General features: G+C 41.8%; 1 protein-coding gene across 2 annotated transcripts in view; it reads left to right on the top strand.

The window, feature by feature from the left end:
* LOC124722024 (serine proteinase stubble-like) overlaps positions 1 to 22,389 on the top strand; it is a 364,352-nt gene that overhangs the window by 302,801 nt on the left and 39,162 nt on the right. For both annotated transcript variants that reach the window (XM_047247205.1, XM_047247206.1), the window contains 3 exons: positions 5,369 to 5,445; positions 13,515 to 13,615; positions 16,478 to 16,577. In XM_047247205.1, the coding sequence (XP_047103161.1) occupies positions 5,369 to 5,445; positions 13,515 to 13,615; positions 16,478 to 16,577 (278 nt within the window). The remainder of the gene's footprint in view (positions 1 to 5,368; positions 5,446 to 13,514; positions 13,616 to 16,477; positions 16,578 to 22,389) is intronic.

Below are 22,389 nucleotides of genomic sequence, written 5' to 3'. Positions count from 1 at the left end.
AATAATGTAGATAGAGAGGTAAAAACTGAGATACATGCTTGGAATGACATGGGGTTTTATTAGAACAAAAAAAAAACAATGTTCACAAAATGTCCGACAGATGGCGCTGGACAGCAAAACGTCAGTGGCGGCGCATGACAATCGTGTATAAAAGGAGCTGTAATGAGAGAGCATCAGATGCGCCAGCAGTCGCAGCATGTTGACGTTACCTGAAAAGACGCTTTTAGTGAAGCTGTATTATCAGAATGGGGAATGTTCTAGTTCAGCGTTACGATCCTATCGCCATAGGAAGGGGATTCGAACGGGTGAAGGTCCGTTGACAAATAGAGCTGTGGCGAGAATGATTTCGAAGTTCGAAGCCACGGGTTGTTTAGACGATAGACCCCGTAGTAGCCGACTGAGCACAAGGCGTAATGCTGCTGAGACAGCTCAGGAAGAAATGGAGACTACAGCGGGTTCGTCTACGCACGGAAAGTCAGAGCTCGTGCAGTCGCACGTTGCACCGGCATTCCATACACTACTGTTTGGTTGACACTGAGGCGTACCCTCCGACGCTATAGGTACTAAATCCATCGGCGTTGTGAACTGTTACCTAGCGATTTAATGAAGCGGAGAGCATTTGCGGTGTGGGCGTTTCAAAAGATGGCGGAAGATGACGATTGGTTGAGTAACGTGTTGTGGACCGACGAAGCTCATTACACGCTCCGACGGTCTGTCAACGCCCACAACTGCAGAATTTGGGCTACCGAAAATCCTAGAACTTTCGTGGAAACTCCATCGCACGACGAGAAAGTCACGGTATGGGTTGGATTTACCACATCTAACGTTATCGGGCCTTTTTTCTTCGAGGAAATGCGTGATTCTGGGTTTTTAACTGCTACCGTAACGGGTGAGAGGTACGCCGATATGTTACAGAATCGCATCATCCCCAGCCTGGCTGATAAGCACCTGCTGGAGCGTACGATGTTTATGCAGGATGGCGCGCCACCCCATATTGCTAGACGCGTGAAAGATCTCTTGCGCGCGTCGTTTGGTGATGATCGTGTGCTCAGCCGACACTTTCGTCATGCTTGGCCTCCCAGGTCCCCAGACCTCAGTCCGTGCGATTATTGGCTTTGGGGTACCTGAAGTCGCAAGGGTATCGTGATTGACCGACATCTCTAGGGATGCTGAAAGACAACATCCGATGCCAGTGCCTTACCATAACACCGGACATGCTTTACAGTGCTGTTCACAACGTTATTCCTCGACTACAGCTATTGTTGAGGAATGATGGTGGACATATTGAACATTTCCTGTAAAGAACATCATATTTGCTTTGTCTTACTTTGTCATGCTAATTATTGCTATTCTGATCAGATAAAGCGCCATGTGTCGGGCATTTTTTGAACTTTTGTATTTTTTTGGTTCTAATAAAACCCCATGTCATTCCAAGCATGTGTGTCAATTTGTACCTCTCTATGTACATTATTCCGAGATTTATTCAGTTTTCAAATTTATACTGACTTTTTGATCACCCGGTATTTACTACCCAACGTTTCAGATACTGTCGAAGTGGCCTTCATGCAGAGTGATTTATTTAATGACCAACGCTTCAGGCACTGTTGGAGAGGCATTCGTCAGAGTAATTTACTTATTGACCAACGTTCCAGCTACTTAACTTTTTATACCTGGGATTCACAGTCATGTAGAACTTTATAAAAGACATCATATTTACGCCAGTAACTGTAACACTTTCTTTATTTCACGATTGCAATTTCGGCCTTAGGCCATTATCAAGTGAAGATGAAAAATACAGAATGTTTTTAAATTATTTCACAAAATCGTTGTGTATCCACACAGAGAAAAACAATATCTGTAATCCCTTTACGCGCCAAAACGGCTACCAGAAGCCTGTAAACAGTAATCTGCTGCTGCAGTTTAGTGCATGAGCATTTTCGTGATGGGCCAACGAACATGAGTGTCCACAGACTATGTTGTTGTATGCCATATGGATATGAGTGCTCGCACTATGTAACAGCGTCACCAACGTATTTAATAGTAATGACAGCGAAATATAAATGTGTCAGCTCATTGGGTTGACATGGCTTAATAGCCATAACATGTAAGTAACATGCTTACTCATTTGCATTTTTATCCTGTATAATCGGCAGAGTATCAACATAGATAACGATTTTGTCAAATAATTTAAAAACATTCTGTATTTTTCAGCTTCACTTGATAATCGCCTAAGGCCGAAATTTCAATCGTGAAATAAAGAAAGTGTTACAGTCACTGGCGTAAATATGTCTTTTATAAAGTACCAGATACTGTTGACGCGACTTTCATCATGGTGATTTGTTACTGTCCAACGTCTGAGATACTGTTGAAGTGACATTCGTCAGGGTGAATTATTTACTGACCAACGTTTCAGTTACTATTGGCGTCGCCTTCATCAGAGTGGTTTAGTTACTGACCACACTTCAGGCACTGTTGAAATGATCTTCACCGAAGTGGTTTGTTTACTGACCAACGTTTCAGATACTGTTGAAATAACATACATGAGCGTAATTTATTTACTGAACAAACGTTCAAGACACTCTTGAAGTGGTATTCATCAGGGAGATTTATTTAGTGACAACAAATAAGTGACGCTGATAGTGGCCACTTGCAACAGTTTTATAAACAACGTGATGACGCTGTCACATACCTGGAAACTTTTTATTTAAGTTTTTGTGTTTTCTTGACATCATTCCCATTAACGACGGAACATTAGCCAGCTGCTCATGGTTTTCTAAAGGAATCGGCCTCGGCCTTATTGAAGAAATCATCTATAATCCTATGAGGTGATTTAGGAACACTACGGAGAACGTAAATCAGGATATAGGGATATAGATTACTCCCGAGTATAGATCCAATGCTGCATTTCTTCCTAATCGTTTGACTGAATCAGCTTTCATCGAATCCTTGAAGTCTGTGTTAAAATGGAAACTAGGAATGTAAGCATCAAATTATAGATGTAATGAGGGTGGGTGGGGGGGGGGGGGGAGGGGGAGTGTTGCAGTAAGCGCCTAAACTTGGAAATTTGTGGTAAGATCTTATGGGACGAAACTGCTGAGGTCATCGGTCCCTAAGCTTACATACTACTTAATCTAACGTAAACTAACTTACGATAAAGACAACACACACAGCCATGCCCAAGGGAGGACTCGAACCTCCGACTCGGCGAGCCACGCGGCACGCGGACCGTAACAAGGCGCCACAGACCACGCGGCTACCCCGCGTGGCAAATACGTACTCCACACAGTTACAATTTGATTGCTTCCTCATCATTGAAGGGTCCTATTGACGTTTAAGTCATTAGAAAAAAAAGAAAAAAAACAAGCTCGTACTGGACAAGGGTAAGTTGACACAATTATCCTTGCCTTCGCCGAACTGATTTAGAAAGCCTATGGAAAACTAACATCAGGGTAGTCAGACGCGTAATGAATTCCACTACTCCTGAGACGAGTCTTGTATTACTTCGCTTTGCGGGGCATAAATGGAAGAGAACAGGAAGAATTTGATATCGAATACCAGAGCCAGTAACATTAGTTGATTATGCAGCTGTCTATATATTTGGCATTTGTCGTCATCTGCAGCTTTAGTTGGTGTATCCATACCAGAATTGTCGAGTTTGAAAAGTCTAATTTTAATTTCACTTACCGGATGAGGTGGTCCAGTTGTTAACGCAGCGGACTCATATTTGGGAAGAGTGGGTTTCAAAGATCCTTTCAACATTCGGAATTAAGATTTTCCCTGTTTTCCCTATCCGATTTTCGGCTACACATCTAACAAATCGTAGTCGACGAACATTAAACCCCTAATCTTCTTTACTCTCTTTCCAGTTATCATCATAATTTAACGTACATGAATTTTAGCCCAATAGCTGTGCAGTTGTGAAAAATAAGTCATGGACGCATCGTATTTCCCAGTTACGTTAATATGCTGAGATTTCCTATAGGTATGAAAAATCTGTGTAGTTATCTGTTAAGCGGAATTGACCTGGAGAGTAAGAAATTTATCCTTTCAGACGTTCGTACACATGTAAAGAAACAAAATACTTCTATCAATAGATTGCATGTTTCTTCCTAAATTATTGCGTGCGTAGCAGGCAAGGAAGGCATTTTCTAAATGAAATCTTCGTAAATGCTTTACAGAGCTCTCAAATTCTTCGCTCCATCTCCCCACCCTCTCTCATTCTGGATACGAAAGGTAAAAATTATGTTTCATTCCACATAGCATCGGAAAAATGAATCAAATATTCATTCTCTTAAACACTTTTGCTAGTAAAACATGTTTAAGTGTAGTTTTGATACGATTTAATAATGGAGATAAAATATGTATGAAAAGCCCACTGCATATTTCTTAAAATTAAATAATTATGTAATTGAAATTTTGGAAATTTGTGGCAAGGACTAGGGGACCAAACTGCTGAGGTCATCGGCCCCTAGGCTTACACACTACTTAATCTAACCTAAATTAACTTACGTAAGAAACACACACCCATGCCTGAAGGAGGAGTCGAACCTCCGACGAGGGCAACCGCGCGAACCATGACAAGGCGCCTGAGACCGCACGGCTACCCGTCGCGGCATTATTAGTTGAAAGGAAAAGAAGTAACAGCTAGCATCTTATGACAGTTCCCATTTCCAAATTTTTTTATCAAAATTTCGTAACAAGGAAAATTATTTACTAGTGGCTCAAACAAGAGGAATGACAAAACGAATAGAAAAATTCGTCATATCAAATTTTTTTTAAAGCCTTACATGTTCTAAATAAGCAGTTTAAAAGCAGGTTTTTATCTGCAATACAAAAGAATAAACATTAACTAGGACGTCTTAGATAACGAACACAAGAACCGGAATATTCTATTCGTTTGCTGCATATAAGCGACTGGTTTAGAAGTTTGGTGCAAGGAGTAATAATAATTATATATTACGCGAAGAGCGCATGAAGGAGATTCGTGGAAACTAGAGCATAATGTGCTCTTTATCATAAGGATATGGGTTATAAATGAGATGAAAGCGTCTATGATTGTACTCAGAAAAATTCTGCGATACAATCCAAATTTGGTGCTTGGAATAGCTCTGTATATCTTAAAGCATTTGCACGTTGGTGTTGTACACTGTATTTTACCTCTGCTTCTGGTTCATTCCGTCATTAGATGTTGTATGTGCATGGCATCAAGATTTTCTTTCATATCTGCACATCCTGCTGTTTTTAGCTACATTGGCTGTAACTAAAGCAAAAGACGGCACAGCATGCTTCGTCACTTTTCTGCGTTGAATAGCGCCTTCAGATTGTCCAAATGAATCGATTCAAGAACAGCAAAAACTGTATTTTACAGGTTGTGGAGAGCTGTACACACGGAGCAACAGGATTGTCGGTGGACACAACACGAACTTTGGAAGCCATCCCTGGCAGGTGTGTTGCCTTTGAATTAATAATTCTTGCACATTTGTGGTAATAGATGTTTTCAGTGCTATACTGCTCTAATTTCCTTGAAACCATGATCAGAATAATACTCAAAGATTCCTACCACAGACATTGCTCTATGTAAAAATTTTAATGTACACTTCATTTTGCCTCCGTTGTTCAGTATATGATAGACCTTTTAAAAAAAGTGATTTTCAGAGGCTGTCCGGTAAAACAGGGGCTGAAAAATAGCTTTCTGTATCTAATGTAACTACTGTTGTAGAAATGCAAGCAGTTCAAGATATTAGTGATTTAGCAGAAACCGTCTCCAGTAGTCACATGTGGAGACAGGACAAAAAATGTATCAGCGGGGTATTAACAAAGGCCATATCAAAAATTTGTTGATTAAAGTAAGATTATTGTGACTGGAGTCTGAATATATCTGACAATAATCGTAGGAGAGCAACTTTAGCCTTTCCGTTACGAGTAATAAATACACATCAGTACCAATTTTTACACTGGAATTGCTGTTGTTAATTTATACATATTTCAGTTCCATTTCACCTTGTCAAAACGTTTGAACTCCGTAAGTCTTAACAAAGAGTGGGAAGATATTTACCACTAAAATAAACGAGCTTTGTGTCACAGTTCAAACTGTCGCGAGTGATACAGAAAATAGCTAGGGGTCCAAAAAATAATTAGACAACCTCAGTCAGAAAGACAGCATAGGTTTTCTGAAACTTGCTCATTAAAAAACATGTCAAAATATGCTAATGATGTTGAAATCCGGCACCTGAGGATGTTCAGTGAATCTAACCGGTAATGGAAATTAAAGAATTTCTTAACCGAGATGATCTGATAACACCGACTGGAATATAAACAATGAAGATATTATCCATACAAAACATGTAAGTGTATTTTGAGGATGGTGAGCTGAATGTCTGAATAATTCTCTATCGTCTTGAACTAAATTTGTGTGTGCTCAAAGCCTTCATACTTTCAGCATTTAATTGACTTTGCAATTTTACAAGTACATCGGAAAGTTCTTGCGTCTTCTACGATCTACGAAAATAAGAAGAAAACGAAGAAAAACAACCTGTACGTGGTGTATTAGTGGTGTAGTGTCTTAACCACTACACTCATATTCCGAGTAGTTGGGTCCGAATTCTGTTCAGTCCATCGATCATACTTAGAAATGTCTCTTTAATGTAGAGTTTGCACTGAAATTACATCACAGCTTGAATTGTTGAACCATATTGACTCTAAAGACATACATGCTACAATAACCCTCAAGAGTAAAATTATAAAAGTACACATGAATAAGAAACTTCAGCTGTATCTAGAACCATTTGACACATGAATATCTTTTAGAAGTAAAGCAAACATTACAAGATTAACTACTGAATGGACTTGTAGGTAAAATAGCAGGACTTATGTTGCACAACGAGTTACATTTTTTTATGGGTTTTAGCACGAATTCGACATTTAGTTCATCAGATTCGGAAGGTATCAATAATAATCTGCTACGGGTTCTTAGAACATGAACCCCATATAAGACTGAGAGTCCGTTCCTCACCAATGTAATATAACCTACTGTCGCCCCTCGCAACTATATTCCAAGCGATATTTAATTATGCACTTACGTTACACAGTATGCAGTAAAGTACAAAATATACACTCCTGGAAATGGAAAAAAGAACACATTGACACCGGTGTGTCAGACCCACCATACTTACTCCGGACACTGCGAGAGGGCTGTACAAGCAATGATCACACGCACGGCACAGCGGACACACCAGGAACCGCGGTGTTGGCCGTCGAATGGCGCTAGCTGCGCAGCATTTGTGCACCGCCGCCGTCAGTGTCAGCCAGTTTGCCGTGGCATACGGAGCTCCATCGCAGTCTTTAACACTGGTAGCATGCCGCGACAGCGTGGACGTGAACCGTATGTGCAGTTGACGGACTTTGAGCGAGGGCGTATAGTGGGTATGCGGGAGGCCGGGTGGACGTACCGCCGAATTGCTCAACACGTGGGGCGTGAGGTCTCCACAGTACATCGATGTTGTCGCCAGTGGTCGGCGGAAGGTGCACGTGCCCGTCGACCTGGGACCGGACCGCAACGACGCACGGATGCACGCCAAGACCGTAGGATCCTACGCAGTGCCGTAGGGGACCGTACCGCCACTTCCCAGCAAATTAGGGACACTGTTGCTCCTGGGGTATCGGCGAGGACCATTCGCAACCGTCTCCATGAAGCTGGGCTACGGTCCCGCACACCGTTAGGCCGTCTTCCGCTCACGCCCCAACATCGTGCAGCCCGCCTCCAGTGGTGTCGCGACAGGCGTGAATGGAGGGACGAATGGAGACGTGTCGTCTTCAGCGATGAGAGTCGCTTCTGCCTTGGTGCCAATGATGGTCGTATGCGTGTTTGGCGCCGTGCAGGTGAGCGCCACAATCAGGACTGCATACGACCGAGGCACACAGGGCCAACACCCGGCATCATGGTGTGGGGAGCGATCTCCTACACTGGCCGTACACCACTGGTGATCGTCGAGGGGACACTGAATAGTGCACGGTACATCCAAACCGTCATCGAACCCATCGTTCTACCATTCCTAGACCGGCAAGGGAACTTGCTGTTCCAACAGGACAATGCACGTCCGCATGTATCCCGTGCCACCCAACGTGCTCTAGAAGGTGTAAGTCAACTACCCTGGCCAGAAAGATCTCCGGACCTGTCCCCCATTGAGCATGTTTGGGACTGGATGAAGCGTCGTCTCACGCGGTCTGCACGTCCAGCACGAACGCTGGTCCAACTGAGGCGCCAGCTGGAAATGGCATGGCAAGCCGTTCCACAGGACTACATCCAGCATCTCTGCGATCGTCTCCATGGGAGAATACCTGCCTGCATTGCTGCGAAAGGTGGATATACACTGTACTAGTGCCGACATTGTGCATGCTCTGTTGCCTGTGTCTATGTGCCTGTGGTTCTGTCAGTGTGATCATGTGATGTATCTGACCCCAGGAATGTGTCAATAAAGTTTCCCCTTCCTGGGACAATGAATTCACGGTGTTCTTTTTTCCATTTCCAGGAGTGTATATAGTCTCTACAATTACTTACATTAAAAATTCATGGACCGCTTTTAAGTAAATTTCTTAAATTTATATACATTTTTTTTCTTTTTTAAGAATCAGTAAAGTAACAAGTGGGGCAGTCAAGTGAAAAACGAACCCCCGCCGCAATGGTACCATGCAATGGTCCAATTCAAAAGTAATGATCACACGCGCTTACATATTTATCCCACTGGGAATGTAAGCATCAAATTATAGATGCAATGAGGGAGGGAGGGGGGGGGGGGGGGGAGTGCTGCAGTAAGCGCCTAAACTTGGAAATTTGTGGTAAGATCTTATGGGACGAAACTGCCTAAGGCCGAAATTTCAATCGTGGAATAAAGAAAGTGTTACAGTCACTGGCGTAAATATGATGTCTTTTATGAAGTACCAGATTCCTGTTTGGTTGCACAAGGTAGGTCACTGACGGGTCCACAACCGCTCCCACTCTTCCACTTCCTCGTACGACTGAAATTGGTGCCTACACATGTCTTTCTTCAGGTCCCCATGGATGTGGAAATCACACCGTGAAAGATCCGGTGCTGTGCGGAGCATGTTGCAGTGTTTCCAACTAAATCGCTGAAGCGTGGCCTTCGTCCGATGGGCACTGTGGGGGCGGGCGTTATCGTACAACAGGATGGTTGCGTCCGACAGAATCCCTAGGCGTTTTGAATGGCGTGCCGCAGTTTCTGCAAATTGTCTTCATAACACTGCGCATTGATTACTCGACGAACAGAGAAAGCATCCTTTTGCACGATATCGCCTCCACACCGTCACTCGGACGAAGGCTATGCTTCGGCAATTTGATTGGAAAACACAGCCAGGATATTTCACCGTGTGATTTTCACACCGTTGCCGACCTGAAGAAAGATATGTGTGGGAGTCGGTTGCTGTCGGATTAGGAAGTGCAAGAGTGGATGCTGTTGTGAATCAGTCGGCTGCCAACCGCCAGGAGTTGATCCGCTCGTCTCCCAACGGAATAAATGTTTTAAAGCGTGTTGTGATTACTTTTAAGTGGAACCATTTCATGGTCCCATTGTGGTGGATGTTCGGTTTTCATTTGACTGCCCCTTATACATTATTTATGTTTGTAAGGTCTTTAATATCAGTATTTTGGTACAGTCACAGATTATGTGTTTCTAAATTTCTTTACTAGTTACAAATAAAAAATGAAATATGATGGAAGACTTTCGTTCTCTTTAAACCTATGACCTACGAAGGAGTCTGAAGACTGTAGCTTAAACCTGTATACAAAGTAAAGTAGGTGCAACTACATGATAAGTTAGTTAATCCTATTGACAAAGTCACTATTGAAATCAAAGTAATTAACAGGGTGAAACATGTGATGAGAGCACTAGCCGTGGTGTGCGTGAGTGACCTCTTTCTCGTCAGAAGGAGTTCTGTAAACTTTTGCCATGAATTTAAAAGAAAGTCACGTACGATGGCTTACGAAACTATGAAGAAAAATTTCAGAAAGCAGTAATTACATCCTCACCTTCATTAGTGCAGCTTCCTAAACAATGTATTATGAATTCATTGTGTTAAAAAGTGAAGTTATTAGTAAACGTCTTCTAACATTCTGCGTGGTGTCTGTTTGTTCTACATCGTGTCTCCCTACCACTTTCGCGCAACGACGCTCTGAGCGTGTTTTTTAGGGAATTGACTAGTTTGAACCTGGGACCTGTTGCTGGTAAGGAGACGCCAGACCACACATGACATGTAGAGTTCAGAAGAGTTCAGTGAGACTAGCGATGATATAACCAAATACTTAATGGTTTCAGCGTCAGCTCCACTGCAATCCTTGTAAAAGAATCTTAATACTAACTAAATTTAGTGGAAGGGGTTCAAGGCTTTCCTATTTTTAGTTAGCTGGTAAAATAACGTCGAAAAAGCAGTTAAGTTTACCATTGGAAATTTTATTCTACTCACAAAACATTGTTTATAAATTGCACTATTGATAAAAGGAAATGTTTTAATACAGGATGATAAAAACCAACTGCGTTCAACAAAAATGTGAACGAATATTCCCTGAATGGGTTTCCAAGTTCTACAATGGATCGAAGGATGACCTATGCCATATCACATCTATAATCTAGGTTTAAATTAAGTTTCACAGGAGAGAAAACTATCAAAATGGTCTACAGTGACCCTCAATTATCTTTAATTACTTATCTAACTTGTCGTACATTACAGTGGCTGATGTGGCTTCTCAATAACTATATAACAGAAAAATTATCGCGTTTCAGATTTTTACTTCAAGTGGCAAATGTGAACACCATGAGCTTTAATTGACGATCGACACTAGTATTACGCAAAAAGGGGGTGTAACAGATGAGACTTCTGCAGTTCTGAGTGAAGCTTTATGCGCTGGTATGCGGCATCGCGTGCGTTCATTACCTTGTCGGTGTTCGTCAGGGGGCGGCGGACAGCACAGCTCCGCTCACCTCGCTGTCTCGGAAGCAACTCTCTCCTAACTTCTCCTTACTACAATTTACCGAAGTTGGTTTAAAAAAAAAAACTATCTGGCTGTGTTTTCATCTGACCAATCAGGGTCTCGATGTTAACCTTAAGCTCCACCTACAAAATTTCTGTCTATCCAATGAGAAACGTTATACTTTTCGTGGTGGGGCAATGTTTTTAAAGTTTGAAACGTAACAGAGACGCGAAAAAGTCTCACGCTAAAACTTGCAGCTGGTGTGGTCCTTTTTAGTGTTATCATAAGATCTATACTGTTCTTCTGGAGGGCTCTATCCTTTAACATGGGCTGGGGGGTGGTCCTGACGTAACAGAGACGCGAAAAAGTTTCACGCTAAAACCTACGGGTGGTGTGGCCCTTTTTGTGTTATCGTAAGATCTATACTGTTCTTCAGGAGGGCTCTATCCTTTAACATGGGCTGGGGGGTGGTCCTGACGTAACAGAGACGCGAAAAAGTTTCACGCTAAAACCTACGGGTGGTGTGGCCCTTTTTGTGTTATCGTAAGATCTATACTGTTCTTCAGGAGGGCTCTAGCTTTTAACATGGGCTGGGGGTGGTCCTGACGTAACAGACACGCGAAAAAGTCTCAGGCAAAATCTTGCGGTTGGGGTGTGGTCCTAGCGGTTATCTGGCGACGTGGGTGTCCGTCCCTTATCGTAGGGCATTCCAGCTTAGCACGGTTCTGCTCTCGGCTTCTGATCTCGTTTCTCCCCTCGGAACTGCGTCTGTCTCACGGTGGGAAGGTATAACATGCATTTAGGCATTCTTGTGTTAATCTGTGGTATTCCATTTGCTCACTCGTTACTCGTATAACTTTGGTTAACTTAATGTCACGATTTATTCGGAGCTACGTGACATACTACTGGATTTGCTTACCATGTCAGGGTTTTCATGGAAGGTGTTGGATTTGCCTGACAAAAAAAAAAAAAAAAAAAAAAATGGCTCTGAGCACTATGGGACTTAACTGCTGAGGTCATCAGTCCCCTAGAACTTAGAATTACTTAAACCTACCTAACCTAAGGACATCACACACATCCATGCCCGAGGCAGGATTCGAACCTGCGACCGTAGCGGTCGCGCGGTTCCGGACTGTAGCACCTAGAACCGCTCGGCCACCACGGCCGGCTGTGCCTGACACCTTACAGTCTTAATCACAACAATCACGCGGGTTTTGTCTCCAAGTAGGGTTGCCATAACCCAAGGACAAAAATAAAGGACAAAATTCGGTGATTATAAAGATGATACGCATTGTTTACTGTTGCGTACCTACAATGTACTTACCCACACACTTTTCAAATAGCCTCATGTTCGTTTCTTCCAAGTTTAATACTTGATAACGCATCAATATATTCTTCTCGAAAATGTACTTTTCGTTTCGAGATTTTAAATTGCAAATTCTGTGCAATAACATCACCAGAAGTACACTTCGTACAGCTGAATGTTAACTTTACATGACCAAATAACATCAGATACCGACAGCAGAGATGTTGTAAACCAGCAGCGGAAAACTGAAACAATCGCAAAGAATCGATTATTGCACTGCCTCCACAGTCTGTTCTGAAAATAGCCGAGCGATTCTGAAGTGACACTGAATATCAGCACAGGTTTCAACGGCTATCGTCAAGTTTGCAGGAGTTATGAAACACTTGATCGGTGGCCAGTGGCAAAACTTGCGTAGAATTTTTTTTTACTTACTAGTCACTTTTTTCGCGGAAATTTTCGTCTTCGTCCAGGACACCCGTCTTCGAACATAAAATCGCGGATTGTCCGGGAAATCCGCGACGTATGGCAACCCTATCTCGAAGGTCCACTGCAGACAACTAGCGAGTAAGAGCATTCTGCTTGACTTATAAACAGTACAAGGGACATTCATATTAAAACAAGTCAGATGAAAAAAAGTAAATAAACTGTTTATTATTTTAAAAGTAATCGCTGTAATTATTAATACATTTATCCCATTTGAGTCAAGACGATCAACGTCTTCATGGAAAAATGTTTGCAGTTGGCTACGCAACCATTATTGAATCCAAGCAAATACCTCTACGTCAGAAGCAAACAGAAGGCCAAAAATGTCTTTGTTCACAGCTCCAAAAAATGGGAATTACATGGGGAGTATCGGAACTATAGTGACGATGTGTAAGGGCTTCCATGCAAAACTTCTGCAGCATAATCGAAACAATCTTGGCAACATGTGCCAATGAAGGCAATGACCCTCTTGTCTCGCAGTATGACAAATGTATCAACAATTATGGCGGTTACTTTTGAAATAATAAACGGTTTACTTACTTTTTCCCATTTGTCCCGATTTCATTTGACTGCCCCTAATAATTACAAACTGATCTTTTCGTCGTTCATCAAGGCAGTGTGTAGGACTTCCTCGGTGATTATGTCAAACATTGTTGAGTGTTTCCATATTACTCCACTATTTTCGTGGGTTACTAAGTTGTGTTCTTGTATCCACATACACCAGAAATGTTGTTATTGTTTCAGGTTGCGCTGATTAAGACTGGATTCCTGTCGAAGAAGTTATCTTGCGGAGGAGCACTGCTGAACAGTCGCTGGGTCGTCACCGCCGCGCACTGCGTCGCTACGTAAGTCTCACCGTCACCTAATAACCGCGGAGACACAGCGGGAAACCAATGCACATAGTGAAACCTATCTCCACCGACAACATTTAGGAGGTTGTTCACAGATGTTTTCTGAGTATTTTGGTATAAGAGACCCGTGGTCTTCACTAGATCGCTGCAGAGTAATTCCATTTCGTTTGATTTCTTACCCCAATTTGTCACTGAATCTGTATTGCACTATGCTCTTCGCTCTAAAGCTTGAACTTAGCGCTGCTCAGTTTTTTTCCTCTGATGTGTTTAGCGGAAATGTTAGTTGAAAGTTAATAATGATTCACAGCAGTATGGATAGCTCTGCTAATGAGGAGTTGGTCGACGTCTACCTCGTCTGTGGGTTTACTGAATGCAGTGGAAGAGCAGCAGAAAGATTCTACGCTAGTCTGTTCACCCAGCGACGGCAACCGTATCACAGTACTTCTGTAACTGTGGATAGGCTTTTATAAGAAACCAGTATTCCGCATTGGGATATCCACATATTACAGACTTGTTCAGTGTTTTGAAGGTTTTTCACAGCAACAGTGGTAACATTATAACAAACAGAATAATACATAGTAACAGTATTACTCTCTAACGAGGCACTAGAGACCATGGTATAACCAAAGCAATGAGGAAATGTCCCTGGACAACCTCTTAAATTTTGTCAGTGAAGCTCGAGTCCACCCTCTGTAAGTGTGTGTGTGTGTGTGTGTGTGTGTGTGTGTGTGTGTAACATGAGACATTAGCATAATGACCGTAATAGGGGACATCCGAAAGATATAGCTTTTGTTCCTTATGCTGCTAGACTAGCCCAACAGTATACAATGTATAAAATATTCATAGCTGTCTCACCTCGTCAGTATATCGTTCCCCGAAAGGCCAAAAGTAAATTACGTGAAAAATGCCTAATTAGGCTGAAAGATGGTTTCAGGCTGTTAGATCGTGTATGTGTGTAGTACCAGAGTACAGAACATATTATTAGATAGAAAAAATATCACATTCCATGATATAAAGCGTTTCTGATGTGCTGGATTTCACCTGCCTTATTATTAAACTGAATATGCTTTCTACAGCGCCGTTACTTAAGTTGAGGCAAGAGTAGGCATAAATATACCGGAACAGAGTAAATCATACAACTTTTAAAATAATTCATAAATCGATACTGCAAGATAATTTCCTAATTAGTGAAAGCAGAAGTACAACCGTTTGTTCGTCAACATTCTTGTATTTTTTCATTGCGTGAATAAGGTTCCTTGGCTCCCACGGAGACGAGTCTCTAGGACGTGGAAAGTATTCAAAGATGTAGCTTTGTTTAAATACAGCAGAATATAATGATTTAAAAGAACGATACATTGTAATACTACAGTGTTGAAAATCAATTATGTTTGTACTTCAGCATGTTATAATTAATACTACCTGTGGATATACCATTTATGGAGAAGGAGTTAATCAATAGAAAATTCCTTTGTTCTCTTTTACCGCCTCTCGAGTTTAAACCACTTTAGTGGCCTGCCTGTCAACTTTGCTGCTTTCTTATTCAAGGGGATTCTTAAGTTGCACTTATCTTTCACTGTAACAGTCTCAAGAAATTTCATATGCTCTAACAGCATGTGGAATACGTTGTACTCGATTTTACGACCCCTTGACGTATTTATACTAGTATTATAATGATGATACTATTTCTTATAGGAAAAAGAGAAATATTGTTACGAAAAAGGTTATTAATGAATTTCTTTACTGTGAACAGTTGTCATAACACAAAGTTTTTAAAAAGATCGCTGTAGGACAGCAAATCATACCTCCTGCAACACACTTCTTTATTCGTGAAAATGGTTTTTTTTCTGTGACTCGCGATAGCTCTGGAAATGATTCATCTAAATGACCAGCCGACCATCCCGCTATTTTCATACTGTTAACAAGGTAACGTTAAAACTTGTTTGAGAACCAGCAAACAGTTGGCTCCTGAATGATGCAACAGAATGCTGGTAACTGAAGAGATTCGAATACTCACGTTTTCTCCTACTCAGTATGTTTCGTGGAACCAGGACAGACATAAAGCATCTAACTAACGGTGTACCTGAAATGTTTTCACAGTTGCGAATATGGACAACCATCAGATGCATAATGGATGACTACAATGAAAATTTGTGCCGGATCGGGACTCGAACCCGGATTTCCCGCTTATCCCGAGGGGTGGCCTTACCATTTGGCTATCCGAGTACGACTAGCGGTCCGACCCAAACTTCCAAATGTTGTCAACAATGTGTCTACAAGCTGTACTTGTACATCCAGTATGTATATTCCAGTACAGGGGAGACATTTTGCTTAAAAGTCGCTTCCCCGGTGTCAGCGGGTAAATACGATATTGCAGTGCCAGTAATATTCCGAATTATGATGCAATGTTCCTTCTGTCGTGCGCGCATGTCCGAAGGAACTTTGTATTGTAATTCGGAATGACACTGGCACTGCAATATCTTAACTAAAGTTATGGTGAATCCATGGAGAAGTCCCTTTGTTTTTTTCTTTATCTTCATTGTCGTGCTGTCTCATCTGTACGCATTTGAAGATAGGATTTGGTAATAGATTTCGCCGTACCCACCAGTGCATTTACTAAGTGATCTAATTCCACAACGTATTTTATATTATTCATTTTTTACTGTTCTGACAGAGAAGGGTAGTTATTACTGTTCTTTTCCTTGTCATATCCTGATTGCATTTCTAGTAATTCAATGCCAGAAATGACTGGGATACTATACATAACGCGCGGTATAATAAACTTAAATTTTAAGTGAAAAATATAAATTGTTTAAATAAATTAAATGCTGTGCGTGAATAATGTTTGGATATCGACAGGACAACTAACAGCAACCTGAGAGTGCGTCTGGGCGAATGGGACGTTCGGGACCAGTCCGAGAGGCTGCATCACGAGGAATACGGCGTCGAGAGGAAGGAGGTAAGTTACACCCGCATTCTCTATCAGACATGCCATCTGGGTCGTCGCTACACGAAGCATGATAGTGCTGTCATGTCTACGTGATCACTGAAATAAGCCTCGCTGTCTAAGGCGTCGTCTCACGGTTGGCGCGGCTCCTCCCGACCGAGGTTCGAGTCCTCCCTCGGGCCTGGGTGTGTGTGTTGTCCTTAGCGTAAGTTAGTTTCAGCTAGATTAAGTAGTGTATAAGCTTAGGGACCGCTGACCTCGGCAGTCTAGTCCAATAAGATCTTACCACAAATTTCCAAATTTCACTGAATTAACGAACTGAGCTGACTTCTCATTTCTGAACCGCGCGAGGACTGACAAGGGGAGGCCACGACGTTTGGAACGCGGATTTACTGCAAACTTCGTACACTCGTAGTACTCCACGAGGACAACAAAACGTGTAAGCAGTAGCACGTAATTCTCAAGCGTTATAGAGAAAATCGCAAGACAATTTCGGTCGCCGAATATATATGTCTGCGTGGCCATTTGAAGCATGAAGCGGCTACAGCCGAGTGGTGCCGGCACTGTGGCTCAGCGTGTTCGGTCAGAGCGTTAGCTACCCTTTATAATAAAAAAAACTGAGCGAACGGATCATCGAACAAACTGAAGGGATGTCATCGGACGTCTGCCCTGAACAAATTCGACGAACAATATAGAACAATTTTTTTTTAAAAAAAAAAAAGTGTTTTGCGTTCAAGTCGCTAGATCGCTGGATCGCTGGATCGAGTTCCGTTCGTCAGTTTTTTTTTTATTTTCAACACAGTCATTTTCTTTATTATTTATATTACAATTGGTTATGCAGTACCGAGTGTATTTCAATAGCGTCTTCCGAGAAGCAATTTCTCATTCTCTTTCGATTAAATAGGAACAGTTTTGAAGACGCGGACAAACATACATTTTCAGTATCATTTTATGCGTTTAGTCGTTTACTAGTCGATAGTTATAAATATTATATTACTTGTGAAAATAAAAATTAGTAGACTGCCAAATAACATTGTAAATTTAATAAAAGTTCATCCGATTACACGTATTTTTCCCATTATATCAATTGTCATATAAATAGTAAAGAAAATGACTGTACTGAAAATAAAAAAAAAAACTGACGAACGGAACTCGATCCAGCGATCCAGCGGCTTGAACGCCAACCACTTTTTTTTTAAAAAAAAAAGAAAATATTTTCTTCTATATTGTTCGTCGAATTTGTTGAGGGCTGACGTCCGATGACACCCGTTCTGTTTGTTCGTTCATCCGTTCTCTCAGATTTTTATTAGAAAGGGTAACTAACGCTTTGACCGAAAATGCTGAGCTATCGTGCCAGCACCACTCCGCTGCAGCCGCTTCGTGGTTAAAATGATCACTCACATATATATATATATATATATATATATATATATATATATATATATATATATATATATATATATATATATATATATATATATGAGACGACCGAAATTATCTTGCGATTTTCTCAGTAACACTTGAGAAGTACGCGCTACTGCTTACACACTTTGTTGTGCTCATGGAAAACTACGAGTGTACGAAGTTTGCAGTAAATCCGCGTTCCAAACGTCGTGGCCTCCCCTTGTGAAATAGTTTGCCAAGAAACTGTTTTATGGGGGAATCAGACGGTGAATAATCTGTGCTCAGAAGAAATTAAGTTTTCATTACATGCAATTTTTCTTAGGAAATATATAGGTGAAGAGCATATACGTGTGCAGGAAAGAAAACAGATAATAAGAAAATAACATGCAAAGTATATCAAACTGCAAAAATAAAAATTCAGTCCTTTTATATTCACTGATGCCGCTCCCAAATTATATCTATGAAGACAAGGAAACCTAACAGCTTTAAACCTAAGGTGAAGGAAGGTGTGTATGCAGTTTCGTACGTTTGTTTTATGATCCACATATTCCAGTTCGTGAGTGTTACATTGAGTTTGCAGCTGACTTCTCATTTTACGTCAGGATCCTCTTGAATGACCGTCTGCTACGATCACTCAACACACACTTTCGTCCCCGTTGTGACTTAGCGGATGATGTTCTTCCGCTTTCTCTGTATGCGGTATAAAACTTCTATATAGTGCCTCTTGAAACATCAAACACTACGGCTACTCCGGTTACTGAAGCACCCATCATATGAGCACCAACAATTTGCCCACGTTCGAATTCACTTAGCTCTGACGTAATGCACTCACCGTTACAGGGTGGTTATAATTAAACTTTCGCTTCTTGAGCCAGTGTAGACGGAAAACTATTTACCGTACACGTACTCAACATCATAGGAATGATGTTCAGACTGTGAGTTGCATTATTGGCGTTCTTAGTAGTCTTAGTGTCATGACTCGCCATTAATCGCCGGTACTAGTACGCCGACGTAGTTTTGAAATATAAGTATCATTGTGCATTAAGTTGCAGGCCGTCAACGTGGGTCTGGACAAGGTGAGCACGGCATTAATCGTACAGCTGTTTTATCGAAACAGCAGCAATAGTTCCGCTGCTATTCGCAAGTATTGACGAATTAAATGATTACGGAGAGGTCCACTTTCCTCACAGAGAATATTATTTGGAAGTTCGAATTAACTGGCGATTAGGAATTGCTCCTAGAGGAAGCCGACGGCCAATTGCGTCACAAATTGTTGGAGAAGTTACTGCTGCCACGGCTGAGAATACTGGACGCAACGTGCTATCTGCAGCTAGTGCACGAGCTGTGTCTCGAAAATTGAACATTCCATGATCGACCGTTCGAAACGTGCTGCAAACTATTGTGAAGTGGTAGCTCTAATGTGATTCAGGTTGTCGTGGAAGCAGATGGTCGTCAAACTGAGCAACGTTTGTAACCTGGAACGGAAACATGATACGCAATTAACAATACTTACCCTCTCATGTGGAAATTAAAATGTGTTTCTTTCAGTGGTTTATTCGTTACTTCACTTCTGCACGTCCTTGCAAATGTTTCCACGAATTTTATTAGCCGACCATCACTCGTTTTTCATGGAGAGCCCTCTCTAGTAGTGAAAGTTTGATAATAACCACCCTCTACACAGAGAATTGTTGTGACCACCACTGACACGTGCAACGTATTGAGAACAGTGCACACGTGCCGTTCGAAATCAAATACAACACGCAATCTGCCGGTATGTCTAGCATCTGCATTTATATTCAAGCAAGCATTTCTCGCGGTTTTCAATAATTTTGTGCAACACCTTTACATCCCACTGCGGACTGAAGATTCGAGTACTGACTGTGTCTTGTTTGATACTAATTCGGTTCTCAGTGTGGTTTGGGCATTACTGCTGTAATAACCGGACCTTATCCTGAACGCTTCCGGTTTTGTCAATATAACATTTAAGTTTTGTCTCTCACTCGTTCATGAAACTGTTTTGTCTTTTACATTGAATAATGTTTCGTATAAACTTTCCTTTCTAGAGCTGGTTTCAAGTCAATACTCAGAAACTGACAGCGCAGATCGTCTAATGTTAAGATACAAAAATGTTGACGCGCACACACAGCTACCCTGTTTTTTGTGCGCGCTCAGTCCATATAGTTCTCCACCAGACAGGGCAAGTCAAGGAATATGCACCGAGACAATCGGAGTACTCATGAGGCTAGACCTCATAATAATTAGGCCTGCATACGGCTCTTAAGCAAGTCGGTCTTGGGAATGTCGCTGCAAATCGTGACTTCCACTTCCATCCAATGAACAAGGTTGGCGGTCTTCGCCGTTTTAGTTTAATGTCGCCAGGAACAGAGGATAAATTTTCAACCCCGTAACGCGAATCCCTACGTGCAGTTAGGTGCATTCGATGCACTCAATAGCTACAATTTCTCTTTCCTCGTTCAAGATACTCGTAATATATCCCTGTAATATACTAAGGCCTCGATGGCTTTTCTAAATTCTGAAACATACTAAAAATGTAAAATATGTTATTTATAGTTATAGTAGTGAATTCTGATGTTGAGTCCGCAACTTCTGCATAGATTGGAAGCTCGTTTAAAATTATACTGTCTGGCCATTAATGCGTTCTTTAACGCGCAATATTGAGCCAGTGCTGGCATACGTTCTCAGATTGGGATAATAATTAGTATTATAATCGTCTACGGATATCACATTCAGTTGGTTTTAGTTAATGGACCGTAGACAAGCAGACTCGTAGTACACGATGTTTAAAGGTAAACGTATATCACTCATAATGCCTCGACAGTATAGACATTTATGTTTATATAGTTATCTGAAGTAATAACCGGTCCAAAAATAAAGGATAACAAAGCATTTTCTCAGCAATGATTCACATGTAATATAGCGATTCACACATTTAATTGAGCAGATACGATAGCATGGTGTAATATTTGTGTCAACTTTCAGGAAAGTAGGGTAGCGTAAATACTTCCTCGAAATCTCAGGTTGCAGTGTATAATACATTCCATTGGTAGACAGAGCAGTTGGTGTTGTGTCCTTAACTACAAGGCCTACATATTACTTTCCCGTCAAGACAAGACGCTGGTTACTCTGGAGCGCTGTAGATGATAGTGGTCAGAAACCCCTGAAACGCTTGTGGGAATGTTGCAGGGCAGGTTGTGCTGAGGCATAAATTTTAATTCGATACGTTGCGCCGTTTCTGAGTTATTTAGAATTGCAGAAGCCAATCGGGGCGTCGCGCGCTCACATCCAAGCGGTCTGCCATGGGCGGTGTTACCCAACGAGTGCTGTGTTTGTTTAGCTGAAACTTGTATTTGCGCGCGTGACGACCTGATTAATTAACTTCAGTGTTAATATGTCTCAGTACAATCTGCCCTGCAACATTCCTACAAGAATTTCAGATATGTTCTGTCCACCCTGTAGAACTGCGATTGTGTCGCATACAAATCATGACACTGAAGTGCTGTGTATGTGCAAGTCGGTTGTATGGAATCAACGCTGGAAAATGGATCGACATGGGGATGTGGCAGAATGCTCGAAAGGAGCTACCGTGTTTGGTTGTGCTCGTTTTGTAATTGGAATTGATCGTCTGATGATTTTACTAGACGGTAAATTACACAGTCATCTGCAAACAATCTAAGGGGGCTGCTCAGATTATCATGTAGATCAGGGCTTAACAACTGGCCGGTTTTGAGCGCGAGTACTCGCGTCTGCTCAGGCACGTGCTCGCGAGCAGGTGCAAGGTCGCGGAGCAGGGAGGGAGGGGAAATGCGCGCGCACGTATGAATAGGACCGCAGCGGGCCTATTGAATTCGCGCCGACTGTGTAACGTTAAAAGTACTACGATCAGCTCAACAGTCACTTCGCTGGGCAAGAAGCATGTCAAGTCGCCGTTGTGTAACCCCAACCATGCTTTCGCAGTTCAACCCCCATTGGGAGGAATTGTATCTGTTTACAGAAAAAGATGGTGTTGCAAAATGTTTAGTATGTCACAAAACGCTGAATTATTTTAGGAAATTATATGTCGCACCATGCGAAAGACTACGGAAGTGGAAAATGTGATGGACCAGATCGTGCACAGGAAGTTATTAAACTTAAAAGGAAGCTATCCGAAGAAGATCTGGATGACGAAGAAAAATCAACTGAGGCAGCTCTCAGAGTGAGCTACAAAATTGCTTTGTTTTTAGCAAAATCCTTGCGCCCCTTCACTGATGGCGATTTAATAAAAGATGTTTAGTAGTTGCAGCGGAACATTTGTGTCCATCTCAAGTTGAACAGTTTCGGATTGTGCCATTATCTGACATGACCATTATGCGTCGCGTACAGGACATGGCAGACGACGTCCAGAGCCAGCTTGCAAATATCT

The sequence above is a fragment of the Schistocerca piceifrons genome, chromosome X, assembly GCF_021461385.2.
Source record: "Schistocerca piceifrons isolate TAMUIC-IGC-003096 chromosome X, iqSchPice1.1, whole genome shotgun sequence".
Classification (NCBI taxonomy): Eukaryota; Metazoa; Arthropoda; class Insecta; order Orthoptera; family Acrididae; genus Schistocerca; species Schistocerca piceifrons.
This window is presented reverse-complemented; position numbering and strand designations above follow the sequence as displayed.